General features: G+C 38.7%; 1 protein-coding gene across 2 annotated transcripts in view; it reads right to left on the bottom strand.

The window, feature by feature from the left end:
- MACROD2 (mono-ADP ribosylhydrolase 2) overlaps nucleotides 1-18587 on the bottom strand; it is a 2080661-nt gene that overhangs the window by 610038 nt on the left and 1452036 nt on the right. For both annotated transcript variants that reach the window (XM_073878419.1, XM_073878420.1), the window contains exon 7: nucleotides 13627-13657. In XM_073878419.1, the coding sequence (XP_073734520.1) occupies nucleotides 13627-13657 (31 nt within the window). The remainder of the gene's footprint in view (nucleotides 1-13626; nucleotides 13658-18587) is intronic.

The raw sequence follows: 18587 nt of genomic DNA, 5'->3' as shown, positions 1-18587 counted from the left end.
AGATGTCTCCTCTTGCATTTATAATTATATGTATTTAAGCCCTTTTTTTCTTGGCTAATCCCAGGTAAAAGTTTGTCAGTTTTGTTTATCTTTTCAAAGAACCAACTCTTGGTTTGTTAATCTTTTCTGTTGTTTTCCTATTCTCTCTTTCATTTATTTCTGCTCAATCTTTATTAGATTAGATTGCCTTTAGAACAGAAATAATCTTTTCTTCTGGTAACTTTTGGTTTAGTTTGTTCTTTTTCTAGTTCCATGAGATTTAAGTTGTTTATTTGAAATCTTTCTTTTTCCTTGATATATGTGTTCTGTTGCCAAAAACTTCCCTTTTGGATTTGCTTTTGCTGCATCCCATAAGTTTTGGTATGTTGTGTGTCCATTTTCATGTTTCAAGATTTTCTTTTATTTCCTTTTTGATTTCATCTTTGATCCATTGGTTGTTCATGAGTATGTTAATTTCCATTTATTTGTGAAATGTCCAGCTTTCCTTCTGTTATTGACTTCTAGGTCATTCCATTGTGATGTGAAAAGATACTTGATATATAATTTATATTTTCGTGAATATTTTGATTCATAGGATCTACCCTAGAAAATGTTCCATGTGCACTTGAGAAAATGTGTATTATGCTGCTGTTGGATGAGAAGTTCTGTATATATAAGTCCATCTGGTCTATCGTATTGTTAAAAAATCCTTGGGCTTTACATAGTTCTAGACCAATCTCTATTAACTTCCTTTGATTTCTTTGAATGGCAGCAAGGATAGAGGCACCATCTCTTATCATCAGTTACTTCCCCACTAGGTTCTTTCCTACCTCACCCCACTGCAGAATGCAAAACAGTTTTACTTTTCTACCCTATTTTTCTAATCCTTTAAGTAAGCAAAGTTTCCTGGAGTTTCTTAAGGATCACTGCCATTGGAGACAAGAAAATACACTGCTACAGAAAAGGTCAAGAACAATTTATTCAGCATGGACACTCCATTGAGCACTGGACTTCTCTCCTGGAAAGGAAGATGTATGGTGATTATGATGGGTAGGAAGTGCAATGGAGGATGAGGAGAGCTCTGAGCTGGAGGAGAGCTAGGTTGCTAGTTGCTGTTAGCAGCTCTGACGCTGTGGCCCCATCTAAGATGGGCATTGCCTCAAATAAGACAGTAAGTGTAAAGTGGAAGGAGTTGGTAGGGAAAGGGATGGGAGAAAACAATACTAAATGGAAAGAGGAGAACACAAAGAATGTTCCTAGGCACAGATTGGTCTGCATATCCTAGCCTGTCATTGAACCAGTCTCTTCCTGCCTGGGAATGGCTGCCCTGCCATGAGCTTACCCCACCCCCCCACCGTCCCTTGCATCACCTTCTTTTCTTATTGCTCTTCTCCTTCACCATCTCTTCCCACTCACTGTATTTTCTACTTCTCATCTCATCCCATGTCTGGACAAACTACCATGTCTGGTAGTTTGGGATGAGGTCTATTGGGAGAAAAGCTAAACTAGGATAGTGCGCACACACACACACACACACACACACACACACACACACCTATTAGTTTCCAATACTGCCTTCAACATGTGCAGAGATCTAAAAAAAAGGCATTTCAAGTCAAGGTTTTTACATTTCCCAGATCCCCTGATGCATATCCCTGTTTTATCCAGCAAGGAGGCATATTTTCATTGTTTTATGAAGGATGAAAAAAGCTGATGAGTCCTCATTTCCTTCTATATATAACATGGGAAAGCAGCAACTCTGCATACTTCTTTTTTCTTTTTCACTATGGATGAGGAGATAAAATATTTGCAAAGTTGAAAAAAAAATGAGATGCAATAATTTAGGATGCTAACCTTTCCCTACAGCAGTGCCAGCAGATCTTTCTGGCTTGCTAAGGGATTCAGAATTTGCAGAAGCTTGGAACCTCTGAGCTGCTGGTGATCACTTTCACAGATTCTTGTAATTATATGCAAGGGCTGACATTTGTAAGGCTGGTCAAATGTCTGGCTTTTAAACTGGGGCATTGGCAGTTTGCCAGAGGCACCATAAACTACAAGATGGGCACCTTCCTAAGGGTTAATTTTACAAGAAAATTTATTGTAGGAGGACTGTAAAATTATTTAACAGGTAAGTAATGTAAAGCATTTCATTTCAAGAAATAGATTATAATATATATTTATACTTTAAAATACAATATGAGATTCAACTAAAACAAAATTTCCCCCTTCTAGAGGCTGTCTTTGGGGACCAGGAGGATACAGACATATTACCCTTTATCTTTAAACAGTCTTTGATGATAAAGTGAAAGAAGCACTGATATAATGCAAAGAGAGACAGATGTGCAGGTACTTTCTATATAAACACAATCTTCACAAGTTACTGATGCTGAACCCAGTGGCCCAAGGTGGGGTCCAGAGAAAAAGGATTTAGCTATAAGAAGTATGGGTAGAAGAAGAGGCAGGGTTGGGAATAGGGGCCTAGAGAGAGTATGGGAGTCAGGACTTTGGGACTCAGTTCTGGAAGAACTCCAGTTCAACTCCTTTCTTTTCTTCTAATAGCAGAAGGTACATATTAATATTATCCCCACCTAGCATATGAGGAAGCTTGGAACTGAGGTTCAAAGAAGAGGTTAGTGAGTCGACCATCCTGGGCTATAATCTCATATCCTCCTGATTCTCGAACTCTTATCCTTGCTTCTTTGCCTTACCGGTGGACATCTGATCTCAGTTCTTCTGTGAATTATTTGGGTGTGGCTAAATAAGTCACTCAAAAACTCTGAGTTTCAGCCAGAAAAATAAGGAGCTAAGACAAGTGTGATATCCAAAATGGCTTCTAATCCCATGACCCTATGATCTTAGAAATTAAAAAAAAAAAAAAATGGGCAAATTTCTTGATGTTTTTTTTGGGGAAAAAGCAAGCATTGCGCTTTCCCCTCTTCAAGCCAAATGGCAGAGTAACTTTTCTATTTCCCCAGATTTCCTAGAGAAGAACGGTATGCTGTCTTATAACATGGGACTTCACTTTTGAAGCCACAATTAACTACAATTACTTTGTCTCTCTTTTCGCTGAAAACATATTTATATACAGAGAAAACAAAATGTTTTCATTCTTAGGGCTTAGATAAACTGTAGAAAACTTGGAACTGCTGAAACAAGTTGACTTTATTTTGTAAACAATAGTCTATAGTGGTTGTGGCTAAGTGTGATTTAGAAAGCATGGCATGATGCTGAAAATAGGCTTCAATTCTAGATGCCTTAACTCACACGGCTCAACCACAGGACATAGAGGTGGCTGACAGGAGACAGGTAGTTTTCAGAGAAGCAGCAGAAGTAATCCAGCAGCAAGTGAGGTGATTTTATGAGAAGGGACTGTGGATTGGTGTCATTCAAGGCCTGAGTAAAGTCTCCTTCAAATAGTGAACTACTTGCTCAACAGCGTCAAAACTCTTCTCATATCTAGGTGATAGGAGTGAAAAAATATTCAAAAACCTTTGCCCTCAATGAACTCAGACTCCATTGGGAGAGTAATAATGATAATGATAGTGGCAAAAATAAAATTACTATTAACAATAATAGTAATGATGATTGTTAAATGTTCATCTTTATGTGTCTGACATCATGACAAGCACTTTAATGCATTATCTCATTTAATCTTACAGCAACCCCATGTTAGAGGCATTGTCATCCATCTGTGACAATTGAGGTTACTAAGTTCTGGAGATTAATTTGCCTGAGGACACACAACTAATAAGAGACAGACTCAGAATTCAAACCTAGATATGTGGGACCCTGAAACTCATGACCATAGTCACTTTGATACCCACCCTCATTCTCCATTATTCCTCAGTCCTCCGATGCAGTGATACTCAAGACTGATCACACATAGTGAGTGATACAGACCATGTTACCAAAAAATGTATATCACCACTCAGGTGAGCAGGACACCAGAATCTTGAAGCAAAGGTAGCCTTTGAAGAGGCTTGAGAAAAACTGGTACAGTATCTAAAAAGGCATCACCATACCCAAGGTCATCTAGGTTTTTGCCAATGTGTCCTCTAGGAGTTTTATAGTTTTGCATTTTACATTTAAGTCTATTATGCATTTTGAGTTATTTTATTTTATTTTATTTTGTGAAAGGTATAAGGTCTCTGTCTAGATTCATTTCTCGCATGTGAATGTCCAGATGTTCCAGCATGATTTGTTGAAGAGACTACCTTTGCTCCATTGTATTGTAACTCCTTTGTCAAAGATCAGTTGACTACCCATATGTGGGTCCATTTCTGGGCTCCCCATTCTGTTCTACTGATCTATTCATGTATTATGTCACCAAAATACACTGTCTTGACTATAGTAGCTTCTTAGTATGTTTTGAAATAGGGTAGTGTCAGTCCTCCAACCTTGTTCTTCTCCTTCAATACCGTGTTAGCTATTTAAGGTCTTTTGCCTCTCCATGTAAACTCTAGAATCAGTTTGCCAATATGCATAAAAACAACTTGTTGGTATTTTGATCGGGATTACACTGAATCTATAGATCAAATTGGGAAGAACTGACATCTTGACAATATTGAGTCTTCCTATCTATGAACATGAAGTATCTCTCCAGGTATTTATTTATATAAATTGACCTTTTTATATTAACTTTTATCCTGTAACCTTGCTATAATTGCTTATTAGTTCCAGGAGTTGGGTTTTTGTTTTTTGAGGTTTGTTTTGGTCAATTCTTTCAGATTTTCTACAAAATGATCATGTCATCTCCAAATAAAGATAGTTTTGTCTTCCTTCCCAATCTGTATACCTTCTATTTCTTCTTCTTGCCTTACTGCATTAGCAAGGACTTTCAGTGTGATGTTGAAAAATTAGTGAGATGGGACATCCTTGTCTTGTACCTGATCTAGTAACAAAGTTGTGTTTCTCACAGTTAAGTATGCTGTTAGCTGTAGGTTTTTACAGATAGTCTTTACCACTTAAGTAGAGGAAGTTCCCCTCTGGTTTACTGAGTTTTTATCACGAATTGGTATTAGATTTTGTTAAATTCTTTTTCTATATCTATTGATAATCATATGATTTTTCTTCCTTAGTTTAGTATATGACGGTTACATTAATTGATTTTGGAATGTTTAACCAGCTTGCATACCTAGGATAAATCCCACTTGATCATGGTACATAATTGTTTTTATACTTTTTAAATTTGATTTGCCTATATTTTGTTGAGGATCTATTTATTTTGTAGTTGTTAATTAAAAACTTACCAAAACCTATATCTGACTTTGCCTTAGGTGGTGGGCAGAGCTTAGAGTCCAATTTCACAAGCTAAATTCCAAAGGAAAGAAGTCTTAAGTAAAGGGAAAATACATTTTATCGAAAAATACAGATAGATGCTTAGAAAGATCTGGAAAGATTTAGATGAACTTAGATTCATTTAGAACATTAAGAAATAAATTTAGGTGACCAAATTATAGGCATGAGGTAATTTCATGTTGGTTTTGTTAATTTCAGTTCAATTTTAAGTCACTTATGGTGAATTCTCCCTATTGACCATGCTGAAATGAGAGACAAGGTATAAAAATACTGTTTTCTTCAGTACTAAAGATTTTAAGGAGACTTTCTTTGACTATTCAGGAGTTTTACATTCACATTCATATTACCATTCTCTCTCTCTCTCCCCATCTCTTTCCTGGTAATATTTTACTCTATTATGATCAGACTCTTTCCTACAGTCACATTTCCCTAAGGTTCCTTGGTATGCAGGATGCTGATCTATATCTACTCAGGATCTCAGGTATGTTTCTAATGGTTATAGCCTTAGGGGAATAAGGTGTTACAGAAACAAATTGTAATTGATTCCTCCAAGAATTTTTATGGAAATGGGCCAAAATTACAAATATAGTAAATGATATGATTATTTATTTGTTCTTAATATATTGATTTTAGTTTCCACTGATATGTCTGCAAATTTTTTGGCACAAAAAATGTGAATACCACTGAGATCAGATCTTAAAGTCTAAATATACTAGCTAACAACTAATGATAAGTCACTGTCATGATGCCTGTGATTTTCATACTTTGAAATTTCTCTGGGTTCAGGATTATAAAGTATTCAAAAATATTTACTGATTCTAGGTAGATGACACTGCCCCAAACTAAATCATCTCTGAGTGACCTGTTGGATTTAATTTGCCTTACTTTTCCTCTTGAGCAGTGATATCTAGAATACATCATAATTCAATGTCCCCTTCTTTCCACATAACAGACTTGTAGTCAGAAATGTGGATTCCACACTAGACATTCATGAGGCCAATTTCTCTCCAATAGAAAACAGATGGAAGTGACAAGTGCTTCTCTGTGTCTAGGGACCATAAGATAGGGCGTGAGCCCATCATACGCATTTCTTTTGCTGGAACCAAGGCAGGTAAATACATGAGAACAATGGCTTAAGGTAGGCAGAGCAACTGTTTGACACCATGGTGGATTTCTGGCTCCTTAAATGACAGTGGAACAAATCCTCCTCCCACAAGCAGAATGTTCACTTTGGAACTGTTAGCACAGAGAGAAATAAACATCTCTATTCACTAAGCCACTCTATTTTACAGTCTCTTTGTTACAGCAGCTTAGCTTTACTCTAACTAATACGGTCCCTTCCAAATGCATTTCAAGATGCATTTTAAAAATAGAATCATTGACTAAAAAGGATTTGACATGGAAATCATTGTCCTAAAGAGCTAAGCATACTTGACTTCTCTGAGAACTGTCAGAATTATTTTTTTTAAGTCCTTCAGAAAGAGAGCTGAGCTATGTTTATTTAAACTTACCCTTCAGATACAAGAATGCAAAAGGGGCAAGAAAAGGGAATGTCATTCAAGACTGGATGAGAAGAACGAGCAAAGTGCATGGAAATTATTTCATTGATAGAACAGAAAGTGTGGTCAATTCTTTAGATGCCTTCAAACAGTTTTCTAGGGACAACATCTTAATAGTGTTCCTATTTTTCAATGTGGCTAAAAGATATTCCCAAAGTTACTACTATGCACATAGGCTCCAAAATTTACTAAAGTGGCTTTTCTATTTCCTTAGAAGGCTTACTGTTTTAATACATTTTCTATAAGAAAGGCTTTTTTTTTTTTTTAATGTAGCGTAACAGTAAGTGGCAGCCTTTGAGTAAGGGTGGGTTTGAAATCATTTGTACCTTTTAATCCTCAGTCAAATTTTTACCTTGACACAATTGCAAGGAGGGAGACATCTGCACCTCTGAAACAGTAATCAAAGTGCAATCTTTATTACTTTTTGAAATGCTTAATCTTTTAATTAAGTCCTAAAATCGTTTAGTTTGAACAGAACACCAGGGAGAATGACACTGGTTGTTCACTGCATCCGCAGCACCAGGAAGATAAGTTTCCAGGATTTTCATCTCTTTTGGCAGTTCCCCTGGGGTAAGTCTACCTGTGGGTCTCACTGTCATTTTTTTTTTAATGTAATCATTCTTTTTTTTATGTTATGTTAATCGCCATACATCATTAGTTTTTGATGTAGTGTTCCATGATTCATTGCTTGCGTATAACACCCAGTGTTATTTTTATGTAAGCTGAACTAGCATATTTTGTTGCTGGACACTTGAAACTGTTTTCCAGAGCAATGATGGTCCTTTAAGTTTCTTAGTTGGAAGTCTTTTTACTATTAAACACCCAAGTAGCTTCAAGAGGGCAAGAGGGGAATTTCACCACATTTTGTGGGATGAATGAATAAATGTGTGCATGTGTGAGTGTATTTGTGAGAACTGTCTACTCAAATGGTAAGCACTCAGAGGGTTAAAAACACTAACAGCTAGAATTTCATTGTCCGTTCAGCTACTACTCCAGTGCTTCATTAGGATCAGTTTATAAAATAATATTCAAATGTGATATAGTTGAGATGGGTTTGGCCCCAGCACTGCATTTTCCCAAAGGGAAGTAAGTTACACTGATTCTAATGTTACTTTGCTTTGAGGGTCAGCAATTAACGCAAGGATTGCCAAGAACAATAAGGCTTCATACAGTGGGGATGACGTGACCAGGACAAAAAACACAGGATGTCAGAGAAGGGAATTTATGAGGGAGAAAAGAGTCATTATTAGACCACCTGAAAGGAAGTTTTTAAAGCAAATGGGAATATCAAAGGGAAAAGAAGAAAGCAAGAGGGAGGGGAGAGCTGTCAGGGGAGGATGAAAGGGAGGGGCACACATTTTTGTCAATTTTGCTCTGGTTCCCAAGTGTCTTACATAAGGTAACTCTTCCAGCGAGCCCAGAATTGCCAGCAATGGTTGTCACACCCTCTGAAATCTGTCAGCATTTAAAGCTGACGGAGGGCATGCCCTTAGCATTGCCGTTGGAGGATGTCCTGGTTTCTTTCCAAGTCATGTCTGTGAATTTGGACAGAGGTAGTGATAAAAATATTTGCCGAGTAAATACAAGGTTAAAGAAGCATTGGGCTGGTCTCCTTTTTACCAGTTTGAAGCAAAAGAGCAAACTTGAATGCAAATGAGGGATTCAATTAGAAAAGCTGTGTCCTGGCAGCATTTCAAGGAAAGCAAAGGGAGGCCAGGTGATTTGATAGAAACAGGCCTTCCACACTGATAACAGAAATAGGCTGAATAAATATGAAAGCTGCTTTAGCTAAGTTACGCTGCACTTACATATTTTTCCGCACATTTCCAGCCAATAACTCAATGTCTAAAAGTCTTTCCTCTCTAAAAACACCACCTTGTACCTGGAAAGCAAGATTCAAGTTTTCTCTTTGCCTCCAGAGAGACTATTTTCCCACTTACTCCAGGGATACACTTTTCCACCTGGACTTCATTTCTGTTAACTATATTAACTCTCGTAAAATGGACTAAAATTATTTTTGCTGCTCACTTCTCAGTAAAAATTCCATTGCCATGTATCATGTCTAGCCTCCTTCGTTAAACTTATTAGCACCAAAGTGTCCAAGTTAAGCTCAAAGGGCAGAAGGCACACATGAGATCTGAAATGTCCATCAAGGAAGTTCAAATCTGTCCCTCCGAGACTGGTTGAGCAGCCAATTCAAATCTTTAACAGGAATTTGGGAGTTTTAGAGCCCCTGGAAGCCTCATCTGGATCTATTTTTCCAAAAGTAACACAGGACTTTCTTTGGTATTTGACCAAATGTGGTTTTTCATCTTGAGTGTAAGCAGGCGGTCTGGTGGCCTCTGGAATCATCCTGGAAACATTAGGTTAGAGCAGCTGCATCAGTTGCTGAAAGTCAGAATGGAAAAGTTGGGTTCCTCTTCCAGGAGGACTTAAACGTGGGCAAAGTCATTTCCCATTGTGTGCCTTCCTTAAATCCAGTTGTGTGGCATGGTGGATATACTTCAGACTGTGCAAGGGGTAGCCGGTTTTGCTGCTGTCAGGGCCTGTCCTTAAAAGGCTGAGGAGTGGGGAAAGGCTGGGCGGGAATGGGCTTCCTCTGTGGCTGAAGGGCCTCCGAAGTACTGGTGTATATGAGATCCGCCAGACACACTGTGAATGTGGGGATGATGTCCGGGTTTCCATGAAATGGGAATGCTTACTGTTGAAATTACCCTGGTATGAGATCATTTTTGGCAACTGAATAACCAAACCCCTTCAAAAGATAGCTCTACCATAGTCAAAATTTTGTTCTAATGGAAAGAGAATTACAGAGGCTTTGTGGGCCATAAATCTAAAAGTGAAGGTAAATCTAAAGCAAACAACTGCCTGAGATCATAGCAGGCAGGGAGGCAGGCTGGAACTAGGGCATGTCTGGAGAAGTCAGTTGCCTCAGGGTCGATCTGTACCTCTCTGACTGACCATTGTCCCATGGGTCATAATAAACAAACATTTTTGTTTAAGTAGTCTCCACACCCAGCATGGAGCCCTATGTGGGGCTTGAACTCATGACCCTGAGCTCAAGACCTGAGCTGAGGTCAAGAGTCAGACATTTAACCCACTGAGCCATCCAGGCACCGCAAGGGGCATTTTCTTAAGTGAAGTTAAGTGTTGTGTTCAGCTTGTCTCTGACTGAACAAGTTCTTGAGTTTTCATTTTACCTTATCAAGGTGGATGTTGCCATACCTACAGATACCATTTCTGGTTGAGATGCTTTTTAGAAGCGTATTTGTTTTTCCTAAAATAGGGATGTTTGTCCATTAAGAAAATACCGACTTAAGAAGCCTTCCTCTACCTGTGATTTTGCCAATCAACAAATCTGTGTTTTGGATCTTCAGTTAGGCAACACTTTGGGTTATAATCATTATCATTGTTATCAAACAGCAACTATTTGCTGTTTGTCCTATAGATATAATGCTAGGCCTGGCTGTGCACAGAATAAATCCATGCTCATTAAAGCATTCCAAACTGGGGGTGAGTACAGGATATACAAACAAAAATCTATGGGCCAAAAATGAGGGGGCAGTTGATTGTTCAGATTATAATGCCGAAAGATTTCAAAAGATATAATGGCCACTAAGAGTTGGCATATTCAAGGAAGACTACTCAGAGGTTATAATTCAACTGTATCAGTGTGTGTGGTATGTTTTTGTTTGGACATCGGGGCGTGGTGGTGATGGTGTGTGTGTGATTTTGGTGCACATGTGGGTATGAGTGTGTGTCTATGTATGAGTGTATGTATGTGCATGTGAGCATGTGTCAGTGTGCTGTAAGGAAGGCACACGGGATTGGAGCTGGCAAAGTATCTAACGTGTTCTGAGATTCATCAGCTCATCTGTGGGTGACAGAAGATGTGTCCAGGGTGTATGTATGACAAGAAATCTCTAAAGCTATATTCTAGGAGAAAACACTAGTCCTGAGAGGGCTGAGAAAATTAACAATGGTCAAATAAGTTTAGGAAATGCTGCAAACTAAATCACCCTTTTAAAGATGCAAGGGGCACCTGGGTGGCTCAGGTCATGATCTCGGGGTCCTGGGATTGAGCACTGTGTAGGGCTCCCTGCTCAGTGGGGTGTCTGCTTCGCCCTCTGCCCCTGTTCTTGCTCATGCTCACTCTTTCTCTCTCCCTTTTTCAAATAAATAAATAAATAAAATTTTTTTAAAAAATGAAGATGCAAAATCAAAGGTACATACAAATTTCTTGGCACATCAATTCACATCCTCGAGAAGAGATTTCCTCCCCTTCTTCACACATTTTGAAAGCACTGGTTTAGGGAGATACATAAGGCACCTATTGTTCAGTCCAAAAGGAGTAAATATTAACCTGCAGGTAATGGAATATGATCAAAGGCTCCCGAGCAGATGGGAAATGTGCACCAAGTGGTATTTTAGAAAAATTAATCTAGTAAGGTAGATTATGGAATAAGAAGGGGGAGGCTAGAACCAAGAGACTGTTCTGAATTCTCATTCTAAATCCATTCTCATACGACTTACAAAGTGTTGGGAATTTTTGTTTGCTTCCTTTTTAAAACTTTTCTTTAAAAAAAAAAAAAACTTTTCTTTTTAGCTGTGGACCAATTTCCTTAAATAAAGGATGCTTTCAAATCCCAATAAATAGAGATAAAAGTAAATGTGATTTGGATAATGAAGGAGGCAGAGCAAGGGGCTCTGAACAAGAGTGAGAAAAGGACCGATCTATAATATATGGGTACGGGGAGAGAATCAAGGACTAATCAGAAAGCGATGACTTCACAAGGGACCTAGGAAATAATATCCAAGTTGCAAAATGCGAAGTGGTTCATCAACTAAAGAGAACTGGAGTGATCTAAAAGTTGCTAAAACAGGATCTCATGGAGCTAAAAGAAGATCTGGCCCTCAAGCTCCAGTGGGGCTAAGGGAAGCAAAATGACACCTGACTTTGCCGGTATCAGCTTCAATTTTAAATTTACTCAAAAAATTGAGGGGGAAAGAAAGGAGTAGCCAGACTTGAAAACTATCTTCTTGGACCTGGCATTGTGAAAACTGATGAAGCTTGCCTGGTGGCAGTCCTCCAAGCCAGTGGCTGTGACTCGCTGTCAATGCCCTCCCCAAGAGTCTTCAATATTTCCTTCCTACCCAACATAATGGAGTACTGAACAAGTGAGTATATATACTTTGGGCCATATTATCCTCTCTGAGAAGAAATCTCTGTCCTCTTGGGATTAAAATTAGCCATGAGCCACTTCAGGTTTGATTTAGTTCTTACTATTCTCTCTTGACCCTCCCATTTTCCTGTCCCTCCTCACTGTCTTTCACTTCTCTTCTTTTCCTCCCCCTTTCCCCTTTTTCAGTGTAACATGTTAAATTCACCTGAAATTCTTTCCACATTGTCATAGATTCTCAGAAAAAAACAGATGTCAACAATCTGACAAGGTAATAATAAACATAGCAAATAATGATATGTATAGTATTGTTTTAGGCAGGTGGGTGTTTGTCTGTTTGTTGTCAAGGAGAATCAAGACTGTCGTAAGAGAACATTCTCGAGAGAGGAACCATTTCTGCAGTGGAGTCTGATTTGACTCCAGACAAGGTGAAATGAAGATGTGGGCTCTTGCCCAGGCAAAACTTTGCATTTCATGTTTCCTTTAAGCAGATACTTAAGATTTTTAACTGGGCACCTGTGAGGCAGAAAGAATGACCCTAATGGAGATTATGCAGATGGTCCAGTTTAGCCCTCTCCAGCTCAGTGTCCATTGTGTTTCCATAAACAGGGGCTTTAGTGGAATATGGAAAGGAAAAAGACATGCCTCAAATTCTTAAATTATGTGGCCAAATCCTTCCCCATTTAACTTGATTCAGGCCTATAATTTCCACTTTATTCTCTCCAAGACCTTCAAAAGAAACACCATATTAAGAAGAAATAAATCTTGTACCTTTGACATCAATCTAGGTTTCCCTTCCCAATAGTAATGAACTTAAACTATTTCTTTACATTTGTACATATTTTATTTTTCGGTTAAGTGCCTCTATGTGAGAAGTTTGAGTTCAGAAAGGTCTAATCTATTTTGCCTGATTAGCAAACCCTGAAATGACAACTAAACCCCATGTTACCTTAATATTGTAAAACACATTTATTAATGGCCTGAAGAAAAAACACATCAGGAAATGTCACTGTAGGTGGAATAATATTTTGAGAGCTTTAGGTTAGTGAAAACAAGTGATTATAAAAACATTTTGCTTCCATCTGTAAGTGAAGCAGTCATTATCTAAAACAATCCATCAACATTAACAAAAATTTGCAGCTTACTAAAATTATTTGATTTTATTAACAGTCACTTCTTTGGATATTTTTAAAATTAAATATAGTGATACATGCACACGCGTCCATTTTAATGTTTCCATTATTTTGTAATTCACAACAAAATAGTGATACTGCTAGGCTTTATGTGCATTATGATTCATCTAAGAGAAAAACCTGACTTTATTAAAGAAAACCCTATTACAGGTCAAATCCTACCAAAGCAAAATGTTTTGTTTAACAAAAGACATTAAGCCTCAGTGTATCAAATCATTACACGTGGTATCCAATACCACAAAATTCAAGAACACCAAATATCTGAATAGCCTCTTGAGATCCCTCCATGGGATTTGACCTGCCTTTTGAGTCTCTTTAATAACTGTATCCATCAGAGAATCTTTTTTTTTCCTGTAAACCTTGCCTTTAACAACAAAATAAAGAAATACAAATATTATCAAAAGCTAGATCACTTACCATAAATGCCGGTTGAGATGCAGGGAAATGCCTGTGAATAAACCACAAAAATAACAATAAATTTTAAAAGAACAACTCTGCCCAACTGGACATCTTCTATTTCAACATCTATTTGCTTGATAATGGGATGCCCTCTAGTCACATGCTCAGACCTCTGAAACCCCACTCAGCTGGAGTAGGGGACACTGTGGAAAATGGGCATATTTGATTAACTGAAAACTTCTTATCAGCAGCAATCATACCAGTTCATGAGAGCCAGCTGTCAAATTTCCAGGAATCTTGTGAATCAAGTGTTAAACAAAGTCATAATTAAGAAATTAAATCATATAAGCCTGCAATGAGAAGTTACATCTAAAACAAATATTTAGAAATCATCTCATCACCTCCTAATTATTTTGCCCACGTTTTACTATTGCTTCTGCTCTTGAGATGACTTATGTCTATTATACATTTACATAATATAAATGTTATATACATTTATGTAACATGTATGTTATATAACATATAAATATATATTAATTATAAATGTATGTATAATATAAATACTATGTAATGGTGTTGTTACCAAGCATCCTATCCCAGCTGGACATTAAGTGATATCATGTTAGTGGCTTAAAACCTGAAAATATCAATCAACGTTCATGTTGGACTATGCTTGAAATTGAAACCATAGGTTGCCTATAGACAGAAAATCTTTATAACATTTGCAAAAGTTTTTTGTAAGAATCAATCAGCTGCATAGAATCTATAATAAAGGGTATTGTATATTCTATTCTTATTTGTAAGTTGTGTGCTATACATTCTTTTTATCAGTAAAATTAAAAAATATATATACATATACTCATTTTTTTTAGAGTCAGTTTTTAAATATTTACAGAGGCACTACTGCTTAAACCATATACAATGGACTGAATGTTTGTGTCTTCCCAAATTGACATGTTGAAGCCCTAATGTGATGGTATCTGGAGGTGGGGTCTTCGGGAGTTGGTTAGGGGGAGGGTGGAGACCCCACGATAGGGTTCCAGTTCTTAGAAGAAGAAGAAGAGAGCTAGCACTCTGTCTTTTCCCCTCCTGAAGGTACAATGATAAGACAGCCATCTGCAAACCAGGAAAGCGGCCTTCACCAAATACCAGATCTGCAGGTACCGTGATCTCAGACGTCCCAGCCTCTAGAACTGTGAGAAAGGAATGTTGGTTGTTGAAGCCACTCAGTCCAGGGCAGTTTGTGAGAGCAGCCCAAACCGCCTAAGACCCCATATTTTACCCAGCAATGTGTAAAGAATATGACTGAAAGAGTCAAGGAACAAATGTGAATAGAAAGCTAGCTCTAGGGCGCCTGGGTGGCTCAGTTGGTTGAGCGACTGCCTTCGGCTCAGGTCATGATCCTGGAGTCCCGGGATCGAGTCCCGCATCGGGCTCCCTACTGTCAGCGGGGAGTCTGCTTCTCCCTCTGACCCTCCCCCCTCTCATGCTCCTTCTCTCTATCTCATTCTCTCTCTCTCAAATAAATAAATAAAATCTTTAAAAAAAAAAAGAAAGAAAGCTAGCTCTATATAAGGCTCTTTAACAGGGGAACGTGATCTGAGCATAGCAATGTCCTCTGCCAATGTACCTCTGTGTAAATTTAATCAAGTTGTTTCCATCTTTCCCGTCTTTTTATTTTGCAGCCGAAAACGAAGATGGTAACATTCACCATATAGAAATATGCCATAGAAATCGATGACGGAATTTTTAAAAAATGTGACTGTGCTATAGAACCCAAACGCTGCAGCTGGGGTTGACCGTAATACCCAACATTATTACTGAGCTCAATGATGATGGAATGTCTGTCTTTTTTTCTTTATATCATTGGGTTAAATGTGTACTACATTTTATTTTCCTTAACATTTTTATAGACTCCATGTTTATTCCCTTTACATGGATGTCCTATTTAAAAAGTCACAATTTATGTGATTTTGTTGTAGAAAGAGTAATAATGGACTCTGTTAAGCTCACCTATATGTCTGCAAAGTGATAGATTTCTTTTTTCTGTTTCTTTATTAGTAAATACTAATAAATAGGACAGTTTCTGAAATGGAATAGGAGCTACTTTTTAAGTGAATTAATAAATGAATTAATGAGTTCTTTTTTTTTTTTTTTGATTCCTTGGGTTCTGGAGGTGCCAGTAAGATGGTGAAGATTGTTCGTGAATGATTCAATACAGCCAAGGACACAGAACCATGAGGAGATAGCGTGAAGCAAATTCTCCTGGAAATACTTTAGTCTTTCTAGAGGTATTCACCAAGACCACTGACCGGCCTTTCTCTCTGTGTGAAAAGCAGCTCCAAGCTTACCGTAAGCAATTTGTTACTAATAGAAAGGGCTCAGAGGTCAGCAATGGCCAACTTAAAAATACAAATTAGAGAGGATTCAGGGTCATCCCTATCATTTTGGCCATGCTCACTCACTTTCTGCTGTGCCTTTTAAACAAAGTAGAGGGAAGTGAGTGTATAGTGCGTGACTCAGGACTTCCATGAGGGTGAACTGAGCACGTAAACCTCGCCCATCTTGTGTTGGTGACAGAGAGAGAGATTTGAGACCCGCTGCATCAAGCCATCTAGTGGAGCCCGAGAGATACCACGATGTTTTCGACAAGCAAGCCCACTTTAAACCCCACCTGGACATCTTTCCAGCTCACCTTGTTGGACACTTAACTGAACTTCTCTGGGCATCAGTTTCTTCCTTAGTAAATGGAAACCAAAGTGTCTGTGGGAGGTTTAGGAGGAATAAGGAGCACAGAACACTGACAGGTAGTAATATCTTGATCAAGCTCCACTTCAAGGGGAATTGTTGCCCTCCACTAGTCTTCGCACTATTGATATTTTGGGCCAGATAATTCTTTGTTGCTGGGGGCTGGGTGGTGCACTGTGAGGTGGTTGGCAGCATCACTGGACTCTATCCACTTGATGCCAATGGTCTCCCCCCAGTTGTGACAATAAAAAAAAGAAATGCCTCGACATTGTCAAATATCCACCTAAGAGTCCAAATCATCCCTGGAGGAGGACAACTGCCCTAGAATCTGGGGCCTAGACCTCAGCAGTTCTGTCAGCAGCCAGTCTCCAACTATCACTGTTTTCAAGGATTGCCTCAGATGCAAAGGGCTACTCCACTCAGGGTCATGCCTCTTCCCAGGATAGTCCACATCCAAAGACTAATTAATACAGAGTGAAAAGGCTTGGCTCATCTTAGCTTAATGCAATACAAACTGAAGGGCCCTACCAGCTCCAGAGCTCCTCTTTCCCTCTGCGCACTCCTGCTTCCCTCCCCTCTCTTCCCCAAGTGTGGATCCCAAGGGCCCGCCTAAATAAGCATCGTGCACCCAGGGCACACCTAAATAAGCATCGTGCACCCTAATCTCTGTCTCAGAGTCTGCCTCCTGGGGAACTGATCTAACTACCTTCTGCTTCCCTCTTAGGGCCAGTTATAGGAGTCTTTTTCCCATTAGATCTCACAGAAGAGAACATACTGAACAGTTAATGGCAACTTGCATTTGCCTCATCTCCCAGCAATATCTTGGAATCAATTATGCAACTTAGTAATTGAGTCTGAATGTGCCAACTGCCTTGTCTGTTTTAACAACGACAAATAGCTTCATCTGAAAATGCATCATTGCCTTGAATGTGAAGGCAAATGGTCGTGTAATGGAGGATGGCTTCAGTAATATTATTGCATTAATTCAAACAAAAAAGCAATGATAAAGCAGAGATGGAAATACAATATCATGGGAAAAGTTCACTTTATGTACAACAACTTTGCATGTAATTCATCCAAGCTAAATCTCCTCCGTTAATCACTTTTTATTGAGAGAGAGGGAGAGGGACAGAAGCAGGGAGGGAATGAGGAAGTGGGGGAGAGAGAGAAAAAAAGTGAGAGAGAGAGGGGTTGAGAAAGAAAGAGTGAGCAAGTGAGCTCAAGTAAGGGATTTTACAGCATACAGTCTGTGTTCTTTGCCATAATAAATTTTTGATAGTGTCACTAGAAGTGAGTAGCATGGGATTTCTTTATTTCAAAGTTGTATTTAGCATAACCACCTCCCACAAAAATCCTCTCCTGTGGAAGAATGGTAGATTGTACCAAAACCCAGGCCAATTAGCCTGGTTTGTTTCAAGTGCACATAACTCAGCAGTCACCTGTGGAACTCAGGGAATGACATCATCAGCCTAATTTGTAAGGCTCCATATTCTCCTTCCAGAAGCCCCAGGAGCAAAAAGTCTCCATTCTAATCAGGCCCCAGCATATAGCCATCAGAAACTTGCTTCATTGCGCTTGACTTTTAGGCTTATTTTTCCAAGTCAACATGCACTTGCTCTCTTGGGGGGAAAATAATCATTTGATTTGGAGAGTGAGAGAGGATTTTCCTTTTGTGAAATTATAGATTGAGCCACTAAATGGAAAATACTTCCTTAACCCAGCATGTTGGTTTCAAATACATTTGTAAAAACACTGAAATCCTTAGGGTTGTGGACTATGCCTCCCATCCTCTTGAATGTCTGTTTCCACTTCTTGATTTGAGGAAAAGGAAGGAAATACCCCACCACCTTCTTTGTCTTGATTCAAAGAGTGCCTCAAAACCAAGGCAATAAGCCTTAAGCCAACATCATAACCATCCCTTTCTTTTCCCTGACTCTTGATTCTTGGTTCATGCTTTCCTATAAAGTGGGAATTTCTTTCTCTCTTCCTTATCCACGTTCATTGCTATCTACCCATTGCTTATACAACAGCCTTGCCAGCTGGGTAGGACTGACTCCATCCTCAGCTGCATGGGAAGGTGTTGATTGACCTAAGTAAGCAGCACACATCCCCCTTAGCCACAAGGAGAGAGAGATGGAAAGTTCTGACATCAGTGAGCTGTTGGTGTAAATTAGCTGTAAAGTGCTCCCAGTCTTGAGAATCTTTCAATTGCTGAGCCAACACTTTCCTTC

This window comes from Callorhinus ursinus, unplaced genomic scaffold, assembly GCF_003265705.2.
Source record: "Callorhinus ursinus isolate GAN/ISIS: 27379988/994484 unplaced genomic scaffold, GSC_fseal_2.0 scaffold29, whole genome shotgun sequence".
Taxonomy (NCBI): domain Eukaryota; kingdom Metazoa; phylum Chordata; class Mammalia; order Carnivora; family Otariidae; genus Callorhinus; species Callorhinus ursinus.
This window is presented reverse-complemented; position numbering and strand designations above follow the sequence as displayed.